The sequence below is a fragment of the Petaurus breviceps genome, unplaced genomic scaffold (assembly GCF_028583685.1).
Source record: "Petaurus breviceps papuanus isolate PSGF00001 unplaced genomic scaffold, PetGlider_PUasm1.0 227, whole genome shotgun sequence".
Lineage (NCBI taxonomy): Eukaryota > Metazoa > Chordata > Mammalia > Diprotodontia > Petauridae > Petaurus > Petaurus breviceps.
The window spans coordinates 7,513,897-7,537,457 of NW_027185896.1; the positions used below are offsets into that span (position 1 = coordinate 7,513,897).

The following is a 23,561-nucleotide window of genomic DNA, read 5'->3' on the forward strand; positions in this document are numbered from 1 at the left end:
AGGGGAGACAATGAAGGGATAACACAGAGAGAACAAGAAAAATTAAGACAGAGAGAAAGAGAACAAGAGAAAGAAACATCACTCACAGATCAATGATGAAGCATGCACTTTTCATCAGAGGCTCAGGTAAGAGGCAGAGTGTACTACTAAGCAGGTGAATAAAGGGAAGGGTATCCTTGGGAAGACAGACACTGCCATGCGTAGGCAACTGATTTCTACTCAGCAAATTCAGTCTACAAATCAAGGATCATTCCGAAGGCAAGCAGCCCATGGCCTGGCCCACCCCATATCACCCAGGGACTGGCAGTCCGTTTCCTACCCCCCCTCCCCAGCCCTGTCCCAGGATCAATGCAATTTTATTCTCTGAGAGAACCTCAGTCAGCAGCTAGAAACACACACTCAACCATAGGGCTAGTTCAACTGAATCCTTTTTCCTGAATGACAAAGACAGACACAGAACATTTAATTACCAGCATGACACTTGGCTCATGTCCCAAGTTGGGAATTCCAGGGTTAGAGAGTAAGCCCAAGCGTTTCTGGAGGAATTATTACAATGTTCTCCAGAGGCATGCCAGGGCCCTGATTCTCCATGAAGGGCTGGAGATCAGAAGTGTTGAGTCAAACTTGGGACATGGTGGACATGCCAATCTTCATTAGCACCTCATAGGTGAGCATATGGCATGCTGTTAGAGTTTGGTTTTCTGTATTATACAGTAATACACAGAGAAAGGGAAGGGTACTCTCTTAAGAAGGGTGGTTCTTGGAGCGGCTAGATGGCGCAGTGAATAGAGCACTGGCCCTGGAGTCAGGAGGACTTGGGCAAGTCACTTAATCCCAATTGCCCTCCAAAAAAAAAAAAAGAATGGTGGTTCTGTATTAACTGTCTTTAAATGATTAGGGATATTTGTTCAGTAAAACAGATTTCATAAATTTATTTAATTTCTTTAATAGAATAGCCCTAAAAATAAAACTTCTTTAATAAAATAGGTGTAAAATAGATTCCAAACCATTCATTTCAAGTTATGGTCTTTCAGGTGATAGTGTTAAGAATCTGTTTTTTAATTTATTTAAATAGTATTTTATTTTTTCCAATTACATATTAAGAAAAATTTTTAGCATTAATTTTTACAAGATTTTGAGTTACTAATTTTTCTCCTTTCCTCCCTCCCTCCCTTCCCCTCTTCTGAAAATGGGAGGCAGTTTGACATAGTTAGTATTAAGAATCTGCAATGAATCCTAGAATGGAAGTCACATTGACCAAGAGAACCTTGTTTATCTAGCAAGCTTATTCTGTTCCAGTCTTTCCTGATTATCTTGCTAAGAAAATCTGTGAGGGACCAAACATTTTGCTACAAAGCTATTAGCTTATAATGCACATAAAGATGAATTTAGAGATAGGTAAGGAAGAACACAAAAATGGAAGCAAAAAATGACTGACAGCTACCCCATCAACAAAAAATTGTGAGTTCAATTAAGGAAAAAAATGATTTGCAGGAAAAAATATTTCTACAACCATCCTTAAGATTAGCCTTTTAATCAAAGATGATATTCCCAAGACTAGCATTTGCTCTGCCACTATCAATCCAGGAGCTTGGGGGTAGCTTGAATAGTTTATGGCTCATGGTCGAAATTACCTACCTATGCCCCATATCCTGAACAAAGTAGGATGGCTTTCAGGTGATGGGACCCAGAAAGAGCATTTGAAAAATAACTAACAGTGAAAGAAAAGTTTCATCCCCTTCTTAATACTGGTGGACTAGACAGTGAGAGAACATGACGTAATACATTGGGGTATGATTAGAGGCTGCAAAAACTCTCACTTCTAGCATGGTAAATATGCTCTGGCCATAATCCTTATTCTTCTTGCATTGCTACTGATGCGTGACCTTCAATTAACTGCCAACTCATTGGGGTTTGAAGATGTGATTCTCTCCTTACCAGGGTTTCTAATAAGACACACTTTTTTTCACTTGGACCTTGAAGTGATGGGAAAAATCACCTTCACCTACTTAGCCATCATGGCCCCATTTACTCTGACTCCTCAGGCTTGTTAGGTAACTGTAGCAGCTCCACTCACAACTTTAGTGGCCATTTCCTTAAGTGCCCATTTGCCACAACTATAGTTGTTTGCTTCCATAAAGCTGCATGTATTGGGGGAATAACATTGTGCTATTTCACAGTTGTGAAGTGGACAGGAAATCACTGGAATGAGGCTATAGGACAGACAGCTCTATCACTGAACATTCTTACTTAGCAGATGATTGCTGGCTCACTGACACTGGGGACAGGTGCTGGGATGGATGGGCTGACATGTTGTAGAGAATTTGTCAGAGTCAGCATTTCTCTGGACGTGGTTTGACCACAGGGTAAAGCCTCAGTGTTTTAATATTTTGCTGAGCCAAGGATCTCAAGGTCCCAATCTGAGAGGGACTCAGGAGATATCAGGTGGCTGCTAGCTGGTGATGGGTCACAATCCTGGTGATAACAATGTGTACAAAGTATTGTTTTGCTCAGTAGAGGCTTAGACCCTCTCTGCCAAGTGAAGAAGGGTATGCATGGAGCAGAGCAGGCAGATGTGGGGCTGCTTCCTGCTCTCAAGGCACTCCCGGCCATGCCCCTGCTGTGCTAACTCTAAGTCTCCAATTGCACTGACCCAAGAATCTGCTTCATTTAGCAGGTGCAGTTTGGTTATCCCTGGAATGGGCTGATCGGGGTAAATGACATGAAGTTTTTGCAGCCTGATTTTAATGACATTCCATTAGTCGTCATTCAGAGGGCACAATTCATTCTCTTCTCTTATTTCAACTGCTCTGTGGAATGTACCCATAAACCCTTTACAGACCCTGGTATGCTGATGAGGCAGAGGAACACCCAGCTGCCTCATCAAAGGACCTCTTTCCTCAAATGTGGCTTTGAAAATATCTCTTGAAATGAAATTTTGCTTTAAAACATTTGACTGAAAGATGCTTCTCTCCTGCCCCCCATTCATATGGTTTTATGCGCTCCCTTCATAACTTTTAGAGGAACTAAATTTCTGAAACAGGGATGAGGACCAGGGAAGAAAGATTACATGTTTCACTCAGGGTCATCTCGGAAGACTTCACCATAGGAAAATGTGAGACTAGATGGTTACAAGAACAATAATAGATGATGGTATCCATTCATTCTTTAGTAATGGTACCTATACAACTTCATGATTGGACCTTTGGCTGGCAGGCTAAGACAAGGCAAGGATCATAGGAGACTCTGGGTTACCTTAGAGGGAGTAAAGCATAAGATATATGTTAGAATATCTTGGACCCATGGCATCTGAATGCAAGACTCCTTTTGCTTGTATATATACACATGTTTAAACTGAGGATGCCTGCATAGTATATTTTAAAATAACACTTTTTATGATCCTGCACTATTAGCCTTCATACAGCACCAATCATTCTTATCAAAATTACATTCCCATACTTTGCCATTTTTCTTTATCCCTTTAAGGAATAGAACACATGTGGTTGTTTCCCTGCGAGATTGGTGATATAACAGGAAGGTGAAAAGCTATCTTTGTTGACCTTGATGTACATAGTCTTTCACTGTAGAAATCACAGAGGGTGTCAGATAAGAAAAACCATCTGTTGTGTCTATCACTGTAGCACTTTTGAACATTGTTCTGTATGATTTTGTGAGAAGAATCCAGCACCTACAGTTAACAGAAGATTTGACTGGTGGCAGGGGGAGCCCACTGGATCTAAGGATGGCTCAGAATAGCTATATTGACCAACTAAGCTGAAAGAACTGATGTGATTCTGTGAGCACCCTCTGGGAGCCCCTAGAGCAATTCTGCCTACCTGGCATGATGACATCAGGAAAACCCAATTTCCTGGTAACTGCCAAGCCTCTGTTAAAGATCATAGGGTTTTCCCTGCGAATCTGGTCCATGTCCCCACGAAGAAGCTGCAAAGAAATTATAAGACCTGCAAGAAACAAAAAAACCCCAACATTTTTTTTAGAGCCACAATTCCATCTTAAAAAGAAATTCACGATTCCAACTTCAGTCAAATAAGGTGCTAGTGAGGATAACTGAGGAACTCCTTTCACAGGAAAATATATTACACGCAGGGTTTTTCTTTAGAAAGCTATCATGCAGAAAATATAAGCTACTCTGCAGAAATATTATGCTATTCAGAAATACCTCCAGGCATAAAACTAATGGAATATGGGTCAGAGTGACCTTGACAAATAAAGAAATGGTTTAACAAAAATAGGATGAAAAATTTGACAGTTTCTACACAAGGGGGTCTTCTTAGGGAAAGCCCCAAATAATCCACAGAAACAAGATGGACAAAGACTATTTAGAGATAAGTGTGTCAAAAAAGACCTCCTGGCCAGGGTGTACCATTGGCTGGAAATGTGTGAGAAATGTTATATATTGTTCTTTATACTGGGAAGTATGCCAACTTCTGGAAGGCAGTCATCCTATATTTAATTTTTTGGGTTCCAGACAGCTTCTGATTGTATCCGCATGCCTCTTCCTACTCCTAATTTCTTCTGAACCTACTCCTTTAATCCCTCTACCCTTTTTATTCTATTCCATCACCCATGCTCTGACCACACTTTCTTCTCATCAAAATTTTAAGCTTATGGCTTACTAGCTCCACTGTACACTATTATCCTCCCTTAAAACCCTTTCCTACTTACCAGCTTTGACATTAGACATCAACACTAGGTTGCCCTCAAGATCTGGTTTGTCCAGTCTTGCTGATATGCTGCTGAAGGCAGATAGACAAAGTTACTCGATGGTACCAAGACAAAGTTATGTGATTGTGCTGACTGGATTCACTACAGATTAATGCTGTCTAATCTTAAGTAGGCTCTCATTGCTGTATGAAAATCCTTTTATTTTTCCCTGATTAATTCTCTATCACAGTTTTCACAGCAGCAATTCTAAACGCTTTCTTTTATCCCTTTTCCCTTTCCTCTTCTATCTCAGCAAAGTATATATAAGTGTATATATAATATATAATTATATAAAATATATATTATATATAGCATATATAATATTACCATATATACCACTAGTACTTCACTTTACTGAGAATATGGAAGCAATCTGGTTCTTCTCCCTTCTTTCCTATGCCAAATGACCAAATTCTCCTATATTATTGCCCTATTTTTCCCTCCTTTGCTCTAGTCCTTAAGGAAGAGATTTTCCTTCTCATTTTTCTTTCTTGTGCTTTTTATCTCAGCTCCTCCCATCTCCTGTGGGACCCTGTTCCCCCTCTTTACCTAATCTTCAACATCTTCTTATCTAATACTTCCTGCCCTACAAAGGTAACCAGGGCTCACCCATTTTTCAAGCAAACAAATAACCCTACCTCAACCAACCCTACCAAGTTATTGTCTTTATATATGCTTATTGCCTCCCTTTTCCCCATTGGTTTTCAACTCTACAACTCAGTTGAAATTACTTGCTCTCTCTGAGATTACTGAAGATTTCTTAGTTGGTGACTACAGTGCTCTTTTCTCATTCTTCCTTCTACTTGACCTCTCTTCAACTTTTTATACTATTCACCACCTTCCTTTCCTAGATACTCTTTCCTACCTTGGCTTTTGTGACTGTTCTGTTTTGGTTCTTCTACCTGTCTGACCTCTCTCCTCTTTCTCTTTTGTTGAATCATCATCCATTCCCCCCCACCCCCACTCCCTCGCTTTCTCCTAGGGCTTTTTCTCTCCCACTCTTCTCATCAATGTCATCATCATTTCTGTGCAGATGACTCCCCAATCTATGTACACACAAACTTAATCTGTCATAAACTCCAGTTCTATACTGCCAACTGCCTGATAGCATTGTTTAGTCAATTTCAGTCATGTCCCACTCTTCAGGACCCCTTTTAGAGGTTTCCTTGGCAAAGATACTGGAGTGGTTTGCCATTTCCTTCTCATTTTACAGATGGGGAAACAAGGTTAAGTGCCTTGCTCAGGGTCATACAACTAGTAAGTGTCTGAAGCTAGATTTGAATTCAGGTATTCCTGACTCCGGCTCTGGTACTCTATATGTTATGTCACCTAGCTGCCTCAAACTATCTGATAGATATCTCCACCTGGATGGACCAAATACCTGAGAGATATCTCCAACTGGATATAACACTGACATTTCAAATTTCCCAAGTCTGAAAATGGTACTCATAATATTTCTTAAGCCCATTCTTTCTCTAAACTCCTCCATTTCTGCTGAAGGTACCATCATTCTTCCAATCACCCATATCTGCAACCTCAGAGTCATTCACTTCACTTTCCATTTGTTGCTCTGCCTAGTTTCAACTCCAAGGAACAAGATGTCCCTCCCAGGAAAAAGCTCATCCATCACCTCTAAGCTCACCACCATGATGCTAATTCACACTTTAATTGACTCTACCTCCTTCAGCTTCCTCTCCCCTCTGTTTGGAGGCTGGAGGGCAAAGTATCAAAAATAGTCCCAAAGCCTTCTTTTATAGAGGGTAGAAAGTGGGCTCTCATATCATAACATATCATCACCACTTTGTACCTGCTGCCCTGCCTGTGCTGGGTACTCCCTTATGTCCTGTCCCTCCTCCTTTTCCTGTCTCCCTTAGTTGTTTCTCCTCATAGATTTTAAGTTTATTGAGGGCAGGGGCTATCTTTCTTTTTATTAGTTTTATCCTCAGCCTTAGTACAGTGTTTGGCAAAGTTGGTGCTTAATAAATATTGATTGGATTGGATCTTTGACTTTTCCCTTTCTTTCACCCCCCAGATCAAATCAATTGCCAAATCCTCGTTGATTTTTAACTCCTTAACAACTCTTTTGTCTATCCCTTGTCTTCATTCACTTCCCTAATTTAGACCCTTTACAACATTCAAAAGCATTATTGCAATAGCTTCCTAATTGGTCTCTTTGCTTCAAATTTTTCAAATTCTTTCTCTTCAATTCATCCTCTCTTCATCCTCCAATTCACTCATACTAAAAATAGTATTCTCAAAACAAATCTACCATTTCATTCTCCTGTTCTACAATCTTTACTGGTTTCCTGTTGTCTCTTGGCACAAATACAAACTCCCCAGCCTGTCATTTAAAGTCCTCTAGAACCTGGATCCCCCCTACCTTCTCAGTCTTCTTTCACCTCGCCTTCATTCATTCACTCTATGTTTCAAGCAAATCAATTTTTTGTTTGCTGTTCTCTGAATGTGGCATGACACCTCCTATCTCTGAGCCTTTGCATAGGTTGGCACCTATGCCTAGAATGCTGTACTTCTTTATCTCTGCCTTTTAGAATCCTTTGCTTTGGAATTTTTAAATAGTTCTGATGAGATTAACATGTTTCCCTCTATGGAATCAGAAAGCAGTCAATTTAAAATATGGGTAATGAAAAATAATCTATGACCTTCAGAATTGTAACTTGCTTTGGGAGTCTATTGAAATAATGACAACTGACAAATGCAAATGGTTCTTGGTTAGAATGGATTCTAGAAAAAGGAGAGCTGTCTAGTAATCTTCTATTACTGCCAACCAATATGCATTTCTTTTTTTTTAAGTAATTGGGGTTAAGTAACTTGCTCAAGGTTACATGGCCAGTTATTTCTGGGTGTGGTGCTAAGTATCTGAGCCCAGGATTCGATCTCCAGGTCATCCCGACACTGGGGCTGGTGCTCTTACTCGCTGAGCCACCTGGCTGCCCCTGCAATATGCATTTCTTAAAGGACTGCTATGTCATGAAGACAACAACTATGTTTTAGACACAATAGCAGTCACTGGGAATGAAAAGACACAGCCCAACAAAATTAATTTTAATTAAATTAAATTAATTAAATTGATTCCTGCTCTCAAACCTGGAAGACAATATGGATTTGTATCAATATAGAGAGAACAAATACAAAACTAAAAAAAGATAGTCAGGGAGGCAGGACACTTATTGCTGGGATGGGGGTGGGGATGGAAGAAAGACTGTGTAGAAGGTAGGGTTGAGTTGAACTCTCCCTGTCCCCTCCCCCACCCCAGATTGCATTTGGGAAATTGCACAATGATTTTAATGGTCTGAATTGAGCTAAGTCTCAAATGAAATGAGGGAGTCTATGAGGGAGAGAGGAAGATGCAACCACATTTCAGGCATGGGGCTGATCTATAAATCAAGGGAAAAGGAATAATGTATATTGAGATTGGAAAGATATATTAGGGTCAGATTGTGATGGGCTTTAAAAGTCAGATGGAGGACTTTATGCTTTTTCCTAGAGGAAACAAGGGCGTCCTTGAAGTTTATTAAATAGGAGGATAACATTTTCAGACTAGTGTTTAAGACAAATCATTTTGATAGCTATGTGGAGGGTTGACTGGAATGGGGAGAGACTTGAGGAAGATCGATTGGAAGTTCCTTGCAATGATTAGGTGAAAGGCGATAAAGGAATGAACTAAAGTGGGAGCTACGTGAGCAGTGAAAAGTAGATAGATGTGAAAGAAGAGTATGGAAATTCAGAAATTGAATGACTTAAGTGAAATTGAATCACTTAAGTGGTAAATAAAAGGACTAGGATTGAGTCAGGTCTTGATTCTAAATCTTATGGAGGAGTCATCCTATAGATAATTTCCAAGCTGTTGTATAGTTTTTCAAACAAGTAACTTTAACTTAATTCTATAAAATGATTTTTGGTTCCTTTAATCACTGAACATGAGAACACTTTAAAGCTGCCTTAAAACTAGCAACCTAAATTTAATCTAATATTGAATTTTGTTCCATTAAAAGTAGTTGGTCAAAGTGACATCTACATGGGACATTTGTGGGTTGGCAACGTGCTGCTATATCAACTGTGCTGTGGAATATTCTACTTGTTGAATGGCTGAATGGGGATTAATTACCTAAATTAATCTCAGCCCAGCTGCTGATATAGCTCTGTGGTTAATATCCTAAATATAAAAATACATATTTAAAATATAGAAAAATTGCCTGTTAATTGCTTAATTTGTCTACAGCTATTCTTAATGACCTCTATGTGAATGGGAATTGCTTCATGATGAATGATAGTGTATTTGATATACCAACAAGCCAAATGAAAGACATGTGAATATTATTAAAAAGAGAGAGAAAAAGGGAAGAAGGGAAAGGGGAATTGAGGGGGGAAAGAGAGAGAGAGACACACACACACAGAGAAAGAGACAGACAAACAGAGACAGACAGAGAGGGAGAGAGACAGACAGTGTACAGGTAGAGAAAGAGAGAGGAGAGAGTTAGAGGGGGAGAGAGGTAGGTGAGAAAAAGTAAAAAGAGGACTAGAGAGAGGTGGGGGAGAGAGATGGGAATATGTTAGAGTTATTGGAGAATTATATATTTTCTTAGTACCCACAACCAAAACAGAAATGTCTTTCTACAATTCTAAATGACAACTTCAGGGAAAAGCATCTAAGAATCTTTGAAAGTGATTGCATTGGAAGTTCTAAATTAACTGTCCATAGAGATTAACTCAGGTTAGTTATGGGAAAAAGCAAAGGAAAATTATTTTAAAAAATGGATCTTCAATTGAGTAGAATAATAGAATAAAGCAAAATTCAGAATTTGGCCAGTAATATCCCTCTAGCAATATAAGAACTACCCAGAAATAAATCCAATTGGGGTGCAGGTAAAAGAGAATTGCAGATATAAATCACATATGTCTAGAAAAGTGATCTATTAATCTACAGGAATTGCTATACTGATATATCCCTAGGCTTTTCCTATACCTGTAAGAAATGTTTCTCCAGATGACATTGGTAACTTTTTCCTTTATAACTGAGGATTGTTGAAGACCTAACTTTGTTGCAGAAAAGAGATAGCCTCTTTATTAGTTTATCATTCTGATACTGTTCAGGATCCTAGAGCTGTGAAGCTACCATTGTCACTCTTAGTGGCCTTGAAAGCAGCTTTGGGCACAATTTAGGTCTGTGCCATCCTGTTCAGCTCTTGATTTTCACCAAACTGAGAAATGAAGGCAGATAAGGCTAATAAAGACAGAGCTGGCCCAGGGGAGAAGTGTTACTATATAACACCAGATATATGCTTACAACTTTTTGTAGGAAATAAGGTTTGTGGCATATTGGAAGTTTCCCACACATTGGGGCTTAGATGGAAGCACAATCTTTTACCTTTTCCCCAAATTAGGGGCGGTACTTAATCCTTGGCAGCGGAAGAATAGTTATCTCCATGCCTGGTAAAGTCATTGAAGATGCTCACTACATATTGGTTATAATAACAAGAATGGCTATATTGTCTCAGTGTTAGTTTTCTTAAACAACCATTCCCCTATTAGATTGTGAGCTTTTTGAAGACAGGGATTATCTTTTGCCTCTTCTTGTACCCTCAGTGCTTGGCACAGTGCCTGGAACATAGTAGGCACTTAATAAATGCTTAATTACTATTAAATGCTCAATATATTTAGACCTTGAACAAAAAAAAAACAAAAAACCCCAAGGGTGTGTGTGTGTGTGACAGACTAGTCACTGTCTCTACATTAAAAGCACCTAGAATTTTAGGGAGCAAAGTCAACCTGATCTTTTGAAGAATTTGGGGCAATGGTATGCAATTGTCCTATGGGCTGCTTTCTAATTAATGTGTTCTTACTCCTCCCACTTATCTTAAATATGTCTCATCAGCTTTAATCATGTTTGTGTCTTAAGAACTCGTAGTCAAGGGCATCATTTTGTGAGTAAAATACATAAATAAAACAAAGAATGTGAAAGGGATGAAAGAGGACTGTGTTCCCATAGATAACATGGGACTTTCCCCTCTGTTTGAAATCTAACTTTTGGTTAATTTTTCTTTTCCTCTTATTTCAGAGAGAGGTTTATTGTGTACGCACATTTATGTGACCAAGGCTCTGAAATTTTGAGCACCTAGGACAAGGTGCATCCAGATGGCAATGGCAATCATCATCACTTTTCCGCCTAATCCCAAAGTACACATACAAGGAAAAGCAACCCTGGCTAAATAAATAATTCAGTAGGTATGGATGACACCCACACTGCAATATGTAAGTGGAGCCAAACGTGCCTTCCAGAATGTTTCTCCTTCTGCAGCCTCTGGCTCAGAACTGCTCCAAAGATCCTCCTACTCAGATATCCATTTATATTTATAGAGCAAAAAATAAGCTCCTTCTGACAGTCAAAATTGTCTAGGAAGTTCTCTGCCTGCAAATGGCATGTTGGTTTTATATTGTCATTCAAGACCAACTCATAATTCCCAGAAAAGTGTATATAAGTTTGAGGACAAAAAAAGGTTAAGAAAAAGTGGTTATGAAATAACTTATTGATGAAAATGGCAAAAATAAATACCCTTTTCTGTTGTGAATTCAGTAGCTAAGTGCAAGATGATTTCAAGAGTCGTATATTTTTTGAACCACTATTTTCAGATTTAATCACAAAATAACTTTGCATTCAATCTGGAAAACAAAATCTTGTTCATGCTCATAACTATCCCTATATTTTAATAGCAAGGCTTTCAAAGACTTCTGTTTGAAAAAATTCAGGAAAGCGATATAAGTCACTTAGAGGGAAATATTCTATTCTCAAATTATAGGCATTGATATTGCTAGATTAATCACTGACAATGACTAGTGATATGGTTTCCTTATGACAGAATAAGTAGTAACTGAAAAAGAAGTGACTTTACTAAGTGTCAATTTAATTCTGAGATGATGGTTTTGTTCAAGAAAACCCAAGTCTTAGTAGGATGATTCCAATGACATATTTCCTCAGCCCGGACAAAGGAAAGGCATAATCAAGTCATCCAGAGTGTGATGAAAGGGGAACAAATAGGTGACATAAAAGTTTAGGAACAAACATTAGGATGGCTGCATGGCCTGAGTCCTATAATGCAAACTTCAGCAAGTTACCCTATTTAAAAGAAATAGATTACCGTAGTTGGAACTGGGGGCCGTGTACTTTGTGCTAGACTTTCGGATGATATTTTCATGGACCTGGTACCATTCATTTTCATTGTTGCATCTGAAATAAAAAAATCACATGTGTTACTGTCTCTCATTTTACTTTGATTCAAAATTGATTAAAGATCTAAAAGGGGTTTTATGAGTCATGTAAATCAACCCTGTCATTTTATTACAATCCAGAAAGGAGCTGTCCAAGGTCATACACGCAGCAAGCATCAGAGCCAAGATTCACTTACAAGTCCTCTGACTTCAAAAACAGTTTACATTAAGAAAGGAGGAGGAATCTTGAACAGAGTTGGTTGGGTGCCTCAACAAGTAGGAGTAAATTCCTTTCCTGCTATTCAGTTGGTTTGGGTAAAGAAAGAACAGAGGAAAGAAAGGTGAAAGGGAGTTTTAATGTTGACATTCAAAGATCAGAAGACAATAGCATGGACATCTATCTTCCCAAATGACAATACTGTACCTTCAAATTTCACAACACATGCTAGGACTACTTCAGATAATGGGAGACCTCCATCATCACATAAACATTGTCCATAGAACAATCTCTCAACTAGTTACTCTGAGCCTCTCCTTGAAAACACCCTTAAAGCAAACCAACAAGCTCCATTTGATGAAAAAGTTGTTACCTCCCCAACAACTATCAAGGGCTCTGGGTGCTTGCTCAAAAACCACACAAGATTTTTCCTTATTTACACAGTTCAGTATAATACAGTCTTCAGTTGTGAACTGTAGGCAAATAAAACTTAAAATCTAAATCCACCTTTAAGTTTAAAGCAAACTCTATAGGTTTTTAAAATGAAAATGTTTAGATATGCAGTAACCAGGGAAGATGGTTACATGTTTAAAACTACTGACAGTCATTGATTATAAAACATTTTTACTCCATTGAGGGTAACCTGCATGATTAGAGTCAGTTGTTGCTGCAAATTATTAAGTCAATCAACTAATAGACATTTATTTATTAAGTACTTACTATAAGTCGAGCAATGTGCTAAGTACTGCATACATTTCTGCCCCTAACCCCCATGCCATGCCCTCAGGGACTTTTCACTCAAGGGGACAATGTACATTAGTTGTTTTTTGTTGTTGTGTCATTTCAGCTGTGTACAACTTTTTGTGACTCCATTTTGAGATTTTCTTGGCAAAGATACTGAAGTGGTTTGCCATTTTCTTCTCTGGTTCATTTTCACAGTGAGGAACTGAGGCAAACAAGGTTAGGTGACTGGCCCAGGATCACACAGCTAGAAAATGGATTTGAACTCATGAAGATGAGTCTTTCTGATTCCAGACCCCAGGGATCCACTAGACCACCTAATTGCCCCCTATATGCATAAGTTAGCTCACACCAAGTGAAGAGAAAATGGAAAGCAGTCTTAGAAGGGAATGCAGTAGGGTATAGGGGGATAGGAAAGACCTTCTACAGAATGGAGTGATTGAGTTGAATTTTAAGGTAATCCAAGGATTCCTAAGAGCTTAGGAGGGAGAACATATCTGAGAGCCAAGTGCATTGGTGACTGTTTATAGTTTGTGGCCTCCTTGTTCCTGGTGGCTGCCATAGTAGGAGAGATGGTGGCCTTGAAAGAGAGCCGTTCCTATTTAGTCAGATTCCTTCTGGAATTGAGAAGACAGGCTCTGGCAGCACCTTCAGCTCTTCAGGTTGACTTGTACATGTCTCTACTTGTCAAACCAATCAATACATTAGAGAAGTATCTAGGTGTTAAGAAGGTGGGAAAGATTGGTCTCTCTGGTTCACCTTGTCACTTTCCAAGCTTACTAGATCAATCATCACTTGCTTGAAATGTAACCTCCCTAGAGGTTTCTGGAAACAACATTTATTGCTGGGTCTGCACAGAAAGAGTATTGACAAAGAAAAACAAATGAAGAAAATCTTTTGGTACTCTCACAAGCTAGAATGTTCCTAGATCACTTAATAAAGTAGGGAAATATATCAACAGTTTGGGAAGTACTCAAATGCAAATTTTGTATACATTTTACTTTGATTCCAGACTTTTTTTTATTCCTTTGCTAACTTTGGAAAATTAGTCCATCCTTTCCCAGAATTTATGTTTTATCACCATAAAGAGAACTTAAAGCATTGCACCTGTATCTGCATGTTGTTGTTGAGTTGTTTCAGACTCTCCATGACCCCATTTGGGGTTTTATAGGCAAAGATCCTAGAGTGGTTTGCCATTCCCTTTGCCAGTTCATTTTACAGATAAGGAAACTGAAGCAAACAGGGACAAATGACTTGTACAGGGTGTAAGGTTAATTGGATTTAAGATCCCCCCCACCTCTTCATTAATAGGTCTCACATGGAGCCCTTTAAGGGAAGCTTGTTTAGGGGAGGCTTGCTTGTAGGAAGGCTTTCACACCTTTTGCTAATTTCTAATTAGGCACTGAGTCACAACAATCGTGATGCCTTCTAGCTCTGAGAAAAGTATATATACTCTGAATTTTTATTTTGCTTTGGGGGCTCACTTATGAGAAGGAATCTTGACCAGGGAATCACAAGATCCTTCTCATAAGTGATTCCCTGGTCAAGATTCCAAGTGTCTGTATCTTCAGAGCTCCCTGACTGCTCAGATGCAAAGGCTCTCTTGATCCAGGGATATATGTAAAGTGTATAGTTGATTCAGGCACTCAGAGCCCTGTCTGTTGATCTTTATCTCTCTGCTTGTATTTTCTCTATAGTTCAGGGTGCTGACTTTCCCCCTGAACTACTGAATGTCATTAAAAAAACATTTTTGACCCCTTAAACAGCTGTCTTTTCTAGTAAAACAGATCTAAGATCCTGTGCTAGCAGCCATCCTGGGTATGCCAGTGTGTGTGGTTGCCACTACACAGGGTCACATAGTAAATGTCTGAGGCTGGATTGAACTCAGGTCTTCCTGACTCCAAGCCAGGCACTCTACCCACTATGCCACTTTCCCAGTAGATGTTAGCTCTTCCCTTAAGGCCAGGGACTGCTTTTATGTGAGACTAGCCTAGTGGATGCTTTAAAAATACTTGCTGAATGGAACTGTTGACACATATTGGTGAGATGCTATCTACTGACTGGCTTTTCCATTTTTTTTTTGTTTTTAATTTACTACCGCAGTCAGCTTTCCATTGTAAGAGTCAGAGGGAGGAGCTGTTGGGGAGCGCCTTGAGGTTAGGGGAGACTGACCAAGCATCATCTTACACATCTCAGGCATACAAAAAAAATTATTAAATGAAGGTAAGGACTCAAGCAAGCTAAGTATTCTCTGGTTTTCCTCTTGCCTTTACAGACTATAGTTTACAGTCAAAGGAAGAAGGCAGGGTACTAAACTGAAGAAGGCAATTGGCCCAGAGACTTTTAAGCAAGGATTATTTTCTTGTTATTCATTGAGAACAAGTTAGACAAGACAAAGTGTCAATTCCCTGCATTTTTCTTTTTAAATGATACAATATCCAGGAAAAATTGAACTGCATTAAAACCAAACCCTGTCATGTCAAACTTATTTTCCTGTTGCAAAACTTTCACACTTATGGTTGTGCAAGGCTGTGGAACAGGATGCTCTCTAAAAGGCAAGTAGTCATTTCTTTCAATCAATAGTTATACATCATATTTTCAAATGTTCAAAGACACTACCAGGACTGAATGGATAAGCACAACAACAAGATAATATGAAAGATTCTGGTTTTCTGATAATGGAAAGATATATAGTTATTAGAGAATAAAAGCCCATTTATTGACCAAGTAGAAAAACAAAACGAGGAAAGAGAAATGGGAAAAATCACTTCTTCTGATGAAATTGGAACTCATCAACACTTCCAGATTTCCAAAGACAAGTAGGAAGCTGGAAAACAAAGGTGGCTACCTGAGGATGAATATAAAAAAGACTGGCACTTTTTAAAAGAATAGTGTCTGAACTTTAAAGCTCTGAACAAGCTTAGGAGGGAGAATATAATAAACATAATAAAAATAGTTTCTTTGGGGGCAAGAGGAAAATCAAATTAGGGATAGGTCTGTTGATAGTGGTGGATGGGAAGGTAAGAATAAAAAACACTGTAAGAAAGGTAGAACTTTACTCAGCTGTTTGAGGCAACTATAGCATAGGGCAGAGGATGTTGGACCTGATCTCAGGAAGATTAAGGTTCAAATGTTGCCTCAGATCTTTCTAGTTTTACATCCCTTTGCAAGTCACCTAACTTCTCTGTGTCTCAGTTTCCCCTTCTGTAAAATGGGGATAATAACAGGACTTACTTCATAAGGTTATAATGAAGATCACATGAAATATTATATGTAATGGGCAAAACTGTACGAAACTTTAAGTGGTATGTGAGTTGTTATTGTCAACAAAGAATGTTCTTTGGACTCAAATGATGGAATACAAATTGAATGGAGAATTGAAAACCAAGATGAGCAAAGAGATGATAAGAGAACATTTAATTGTCTTCAGGAATGATCATTTATATTTATGGAGAACTAAGTTTTTAAAAGCATTTTAAAGCATTTGTAGGTATGTAAGTGCTAGTGTTATCACCTCCACTTTACAGATGTGGGATTCAAGGCTCTGAGAGTAGAGATTTGCTCATGAGCATACACTTCATAATTGATGGAGGTCAAATTTGAATCCAAGTTTCCTGACTCAAGTGCAGCATACTTCCTACTCTACCACCTTGTCTCTTTCAATGAGTTTGATTCACCAGGTCCAGATGAATTAAGTGCCAGGTGTTTAAAGAACTGGCAGAAGTGATTTTGAAGGCATTAGCGATTTTAGAAAGCTGGAGAATGGGGGTGGGGATGGGCAAGCATTATCTCTACTTTTTAGAAAGGGAAGAGAGTAGAGTCAAGCCAGTGGGCTTTACTTCAACTCCCATAAAAATTCTAAACATATTATGTCATGGTTTGTAAGAATTTATTGCAGAAAGGGAAGCAGTGATAATAAATAGCTTTATCCTCTATTTTGTCCATTCTAATTTTCAGGAAGTTTGTTTCTTTGGTAAGGTTTTGTATTTCATGTGTAAGACTGTTAATTTCCTTCTCAATTCTTTCTTCCATAACTCTTATTCTGATGATTTCTTCTATTGATCTCATTTATTAAACATTTTAAACTCTTTTAAAAAGCTCTTTTCACCACTAAGAATTCTAGTTGAAATTATGCTGAAGCCATATTTTAATTTGATGTTTTACTTGCAGATGTTTTGGAAGTATTCTCTTCTTTTGGGTTTGTGTTCTGAGCAACCCTATCACCATAATGGATTTTTATGCTGGGACTCTTCTTTGTTTGCTCATTCTTCCAATCTGTTTCTTGACTTTGAACTTTATGTTAGAACCAGGCATTTCTAGAGGTAATAGCTTGGCTGAGCCCCTATAGTGTCCTACTTTCTTGGGATATTGAGTATTGTGTTATTCTTGTATTATCCCATGACAAGGTCATGTCAGGATGGGGACCTGTAAGCCTTTAGTGTTCCCAAAGTAGTCTGATATAGTACAAAATCTAGTTACTGAACTCCTTTTCTGAACTTTACCAGTTCCTGACCTGGGTTTTGGTCTGAACAACACATCTGTGGGTTTGCTCCTGATTGGACTGCCAGTAGATTGCTGTTGGACTCGGCCACTATCAGCTAGCTAGAAAGTTTAACTGGTTCAGAGTGGCAGAAATGAAGGCTTCCCTTCTGACTGGGATTCCTACCTTCTACCATAGGCTTCAGACTGGGCTAGGGTTGGAACTGAGATCCCTTTTTTTGTTCCTGGGGTCAGAACCATTCAGAAGCAGTTTGCTTCTGAACTTGCACCTCACTCACTACACAACCTATATCCCATGATTGCTTCTTACCCTGCAATGACACTCAAATGTATGGGTCCCCTCTTGATCCTGCCTTGGATCTGTGATCTGGAACTGGGTAGTAAAAAACACAGCTGTGAGCTGATACAAGTTTCTGTTCTGTGCACAAGCTCTAGCCCCTATGTGCTGTATCTGGGATCTCTTCTCGTTCCAGTATAAATCCTCTCCCCTTGTTGGAATGCTCTACATGACTGTTCTTAGCTAGACTCTATCCCCAGGGTTCAAAGACTTCCTTGTCTATTTCCTTTTGCTGACCTATGCTGGAAAAATGGCTCATTTATTTTTCTTGGATTTACCCATCAGAACTTAGTCTGGTGCATTTTTAAGATTGCTGTGGAGGAGTTGTGGGGTAGAACTTAGCTGTATATCCTGCTACTCTGTCATTCTGCTCTACCATGATGATTACTTGATGATATTTAACAAGTTATTCCTCTTGAAGTATAGTTTGGCACAGATGTCCTCTAAGGATGCTTCTAGCGCTGACCTATTATTCTGTGAAATAAGGATGAAAGGATGGCTAAGATCTGCTGACTTATCAAAATCCAAAACTTCCCCAAATTCCCCTAATGTGATATGGCATGAGTTCAAGTGCAATTCCATTCTAGTTACTAAAGGCAGTGGATGGGTTTGAGCTGACTATTACTCTTACACCAAACAGAGCCATAACTAGAGTGGGACAACTTAGGTTTTGTCACGAGCATTTCTAAAGTTAGAGGGCATGTTCAGAAGACAATCCCAGGTGGGAAAAATTGACTATGTGGTCTTAGAAGACAGAAAGTGGGAGGGATAGGTTCACCAACACTCAGTTTTTCTGGGTAACATAGTTTACTTGGGCTGGTCCTGCCAAAAGTGACAAGGGAAGTCAGAAACAGGCATCTCCTTTTCCAAAGGGCCCACTTCAGTTCCAATATCCTAAGTCAAGGCTGTAAAGGAGCATGGGAATGGGAATGACTAATGACCAATAAACCTCCATATCATGATGTACAAGTTACTGTATATGGAAGTGGTAGAAAGCATGATGTTGCCATGCCACCAAACACTTTTGTGAGTAGAGTAACAACTATCTGTTAACATTTCCAACCTGACCCTAGCCTAGAATTTTACTGTGGGGTCAAAGAGTGTCTTTTTTTTTTTTTTTTTAAAGCAATCGGGGTTAAGTAACTTGCTCAAGGTTACATGGCTAGTTATTTCTGGGTGTGGTGCTGAGTATCTGAGCCTGGATTTGAGCCAGGTCATCCTGACACTGGAGCCAGTGCTTTTACTCGCTGAGCCACCTGGCTGCCCCTAAGCAATTGGGGTTAAGTAACTTGTTCAGGGTTACATGCCCAAGTGTTTCTGGGTGGGTGCTAAGTGTCTGAGCCTGGGATTCGATCTCCAGGTCGTCCCAACACTGGAGCCGGTGCTCTTACTTGCTGTGCTAACTGGCCACCCCCAAAGAGTGTCTTAGCTTGGCAAACTGGTCAGTATTAGAAGACTCGTTAAGTGGCTATACCCTAGCACCTGAGGGTGGAGTATCACATTGGCAGTACAGGAAGGGTACGCTGGTAAATGTTTAACAAATGGCTCTTTGAAAAAATGTATACACAACATACCTTTAAATATAATCTTCATTATTAACATTCCCTCATTACTTTCTTAAGTCTAGACAATCAATAAAATAATAAATCAAGCCCTAATTAGTAGTGTTTACCAATTTCTCAGGTGTAAATGTTCACATTGAAAATTCAACAATTGTCTCTTTGTGAGCTGGCAAGAGCCATTACTAGGACACCCCATGCCACTGAAATGGTGTTTCAGTAATATCCTGAGGGTCTTGACCTTTTCCTCCTGTGTCTAGGGCTACTTTAAGAGTGATAAAAGAAGACAGGTATTTGGGAGCCAGGTAATTTCACAAGATGGGGGTGTAGTGAGTGAGAGTCTATGCCTCTGTTTCTGCCTTACTCATTCTGGTGACACTGCCTTTTGCCACTCCCTCCTAACAGACATGATGGTGGTAAGAATGAGCAAACATGCATCTACTTGATCTAGGTTGGGTTGGACCTGAAGCCTTAAACTTCTGCTCCTATTGCTTTTGTCCTCAGAAGAGGGTTATCCTTTGTTGCTTCACTGATTAAAGCTTGGCCTTATCATCAGCACCAAGAGGGTACCTGAAGGTGCAGTTGTGAGTAGACAGTTGCACTGTGATTGTGGGAAGAAGAGGCAGAAGAAAGCAGAAAGAGGCAGGTGGATGGAGCAGGGCCTCCTGGACACACACCATCTTAACTAACAGACAGGAAGCAAAAGTAATTTGATAAAATAGGAAGCTACAGATGAGCCACAGGAATAAGTCCCTGTCCATGGCGCTAATACCCCAGGACTTCTGTTTCATGTTTCCCCAGCCAAGGATATTTTCCTTACTTCTTGCTCCAGGTAAAAAAAATTCCTATTACAACTCTTTCACCAACTTGACTTCATTTACAGACTTAGTAGGAAAAGAACTGTCGTTTAACATTTTGTTGTTGTTCATTTTGTTTCAGTTGTGTCTGACTCTCTGTGATCCTATTTGGGGTTTTCATGGCAGAGATACTGGCATGGTTTGCCATTTCCTTCTCCAGTTCATTTTACAGGTGAGGAAACTGAAGCAAATAAGGTTAAGTGACTTGTCGAGGGTCCCACAGCTAGTAAGTGTTTGAAGCTTGATTTGAACTCAGGTCTTAACTGATTCCAGGACTGGCACTCTATCTGCTATACCACCTAGTTGCCCCTGTTAATTTATTACAATTTCACTTTCTAGAAGTATTTACTTTGTACTTTTCAACAGCATTACATTTTTCTCCGGAATAAGCAGCCCATTTTGCTTTTTTATTGTTACCAACATTTTTTGCTTTTAAATTTAGTTGGTCAAATGTATTCATAACTACTATAGTCATTTCTAACAGTGTAGTGACCCTAATCATTTCAAGGCTGCAATCTAGCTATCTTTTATTCCAGCAGCAGCCTTTACCTTTTACGAGCAGTGTATTTATTAAGACCATATTTAGACCAAACTGCTTTACCATCTCTTTCTGACAAATAGAAAAATCTCCAGCACCTATTATTATACTGCCCAAATAACCAACCATACACAGCAATAAACCATTACCTTCCTAACCTCAGTTACCCCAAGATCTATTACTGAGTGTAAACAAAATCCTTATATTTCAAAACTACCCAAAAGAATCTCTAACAAAATCCCTGTTTTACTCATGAAATGTAAGTAGCACAAGGAACTTTTATCTCCATTAAGTCAACAATTTTCTCAAACAATTACATTAACCTTTTCCTTCTAGAGCCCCAAATTTCTTTAAGAAATTATTTTTTTCAAAAAAAGTGTTCATTAAAAGTAACTCCTAAAGGGATTTTTTCCTCAAAACAGGCAAATATTTAACCCAGACAACAAATAACTTGATCTACAGAGCTTTTCTTATAAACAAATACTTTGGTTGATTTTGCATTAAGTAACAATATATGCCTTCTAATTGGCATATTGATTTTCTTCCTTAGAACTTGCTGGCTCTCTGAAATACCAGATGAGTCAATTTAGTATTTCATTTTAAATCACAAGAATTGGGGTTCAAGGTGCTTATTTTTTCCTTCCCACCATTTATTTATTTAGTAGAAATTGCTTTCTAAATGGGTGGTTTTGTGATCAGTAGCAGCACCAGAAAAATGAAAGGCATATATCCCACAGAAAACATATACCTGAAAACAAATTCACTCAGCTTAAATCTTGGGATGAGCCAGCTGGTTCTTGATTTTACAGCAAGATAAAAGAACACAACTATTGGTTGGGTACCTAGGGTCTTTCAAATAAAGGCCCATTGCACCAGGGCTTGAGGGTTCTGGCTTTGAGCTCACTGCTAATCCCACTGGTCTAAGAACCAAAAGTCAGACTGCAGGTCAATGAATAAAGTAGAAGTCCAGACATGGAGTCTTCCAGTACTCCCCTACATGCAGGAAAAACTTCAGCTTCCAAAGTGGGCCATGATGTTCTGATCAATTTTCTCCTTCAATACCAAAGGATCTAGCTCAAGGTTGAGATGCTTGATCCTTGTCTTATTCAAGACCTTGCATTGAGGACTATGAAATCTCATCATTCATAACTTCCCAGACCAAAGGGAATGATCCCTCTGCAAGATGGTCATTATATATATAGCTATAGCAACTTGGAAGTTCAGACAAGGGCCCAAGCCTCATGACTCAGAAATATAAGGTTAGCAAATTGAACAAAATAAAATAAAATCCAGCCAAAAGCCCCAGTACCCAAAACACCCAACCCTACTCCAAAGGTATTATTAAGTCTGCTCATGGCCTAAATGCATGCCATCTTTTTATTCTCAAACCAATCTTCAAACTGAAAACCTTTATACACTTATCAAACAGGTTAACATTCAGGGTTTTTGTGTGATATTTCATAGTTGGGGTTTCTTACAGCTAGAGATTGAAAAGTGGGCAAGTACAAGGGGTTAAAGATGCTGTTGGAATTATGACTACAATTATTGTAGCTTTGTCCAACATAAAAATAAACCCTCCTTCCATCTTCCCCCACCCCCACCTAACCAATGGCTATCATTAATATACTCTCTAAATTGTTGTTCATGTAAAAATCTTTAAAATTCACATAGGAAATTCCAACTACACATTTGAAACAACAAATTTTGGGGGTCTGTTCTTTAGGCCTTCCTTTATTTGTTTTCTATGGGCAAATGAATGTCAATAATGAATTTAGCATGCAGAGGATGTAGGCATGATTTCATTCTAAAGCACCAAATTAGGCATGCTTTTTCTCCATTAATTTATACTTTACAATTGAACAAATCCTGAAGGATTATTTACTACCACTTCTAAGAGTCAAATACCTCTGGGGAGTGTTTGCAATAAGTCAAGATGCTATTAACTTCCACTTTCTCTTTGTCTTCAGTTTTCTCTGAAAACATGTGACAGAATATAGCATGGATACATTATTATTTTCCATATCGCCACCCATATAGAATGTAATCATATGTGATCCAGTTCCCTGGATGAATAAATGACATTTGCTGATGGTGGCCCAGGGTGTAAAGAACAAGCATCAAAACCATCTTTACTTTGAAAACCACTCACAAAGTTCTGAAAGACAAAATGATTCTAGTGTGAACGTGCAGAAAAGAGACATCACAAAACAGAGCTTTTCAAAGCACTGAGGACACAAGAATAGAATTAGGTAGTCAGGCAAGAGTGAGAAACAAAGCACAGTATTAAAAATCAGAGGGACTCTGAGACCCCCTGAGGAATAAAACAGAGGACAGAGAAATGAAGGAAATTCACATAAATACGGATCATATTTCAAAATAAGAAAGTTTTAATATATTAAAACTATACCATGACCTTTGGGACACCCTGTATAATAATTTGAAAAATAGGGTAAAATAATGGAAATTACTAGTTGTGTGAAAATTTGTTTCCATTTTTGTGGCTTTACATAAATTATTAAATAGTTTTAAAATAAAATTTAACCTTTTATTTTCTTAAGCACTGAGTTTATAGTTGTGGTGTTTTGTTACCTTTGCAAGATAATTTCACCACAGATCCTACAAAACATACAAGCTGAGAACTGGGGAATAATCAATCAATCAACCAATCAATCGATTAACATTCGTTAAGCTTCTACTATGTGCCATGGATCTCTAGCAGCAAGGGAAGGGCTGAAAAAGTTTATAAAAGTACATTTATTTTGGAACAAATGTCCCCTCTTCTGCTTGAGATAATCCTTCTTTTAGAAATAATTTAATATACATTGGAAACAAGTGTTCTGATGGTTTATATCATGGATCAGTT

At 38.7% G+C, this 23,561-nt stretch overlaps 1 protein-coding gene across 4 annotated transcripts in view; it reads right to left on the reverse strand.

Annotated features, from left to right (window-relative positions):
- DOCK3 (dedicator of cytokinesis 3) overlaps positions 1 to 23,561 on the reverse strand; it is a 520,915-nt gene that overhangs the window by 113,063 nt on the left and 384,291 nt on the right. For all 4 annotated transcript variants that reach the window (XM_069095615.1, XM_069095614.1, XM_069095613.1 and 1 more), the window contains exons 13-14: positions 11,880 to 11,968; positions 3,837 to 3,962 (exon numbers count right to left, since the gene is read on the reverse strand). In XM_069095615.1, coding sequence (XP_068951716.1) covers positions 3,837 to 3,962; positions 11,880 to 11,968 — 215 coding nt within the window. The remainder of the gene's footprint in view (positions 1 to 3,836; positions 3,963 to 11,879; positions 11,969 to 23,561) is intronic.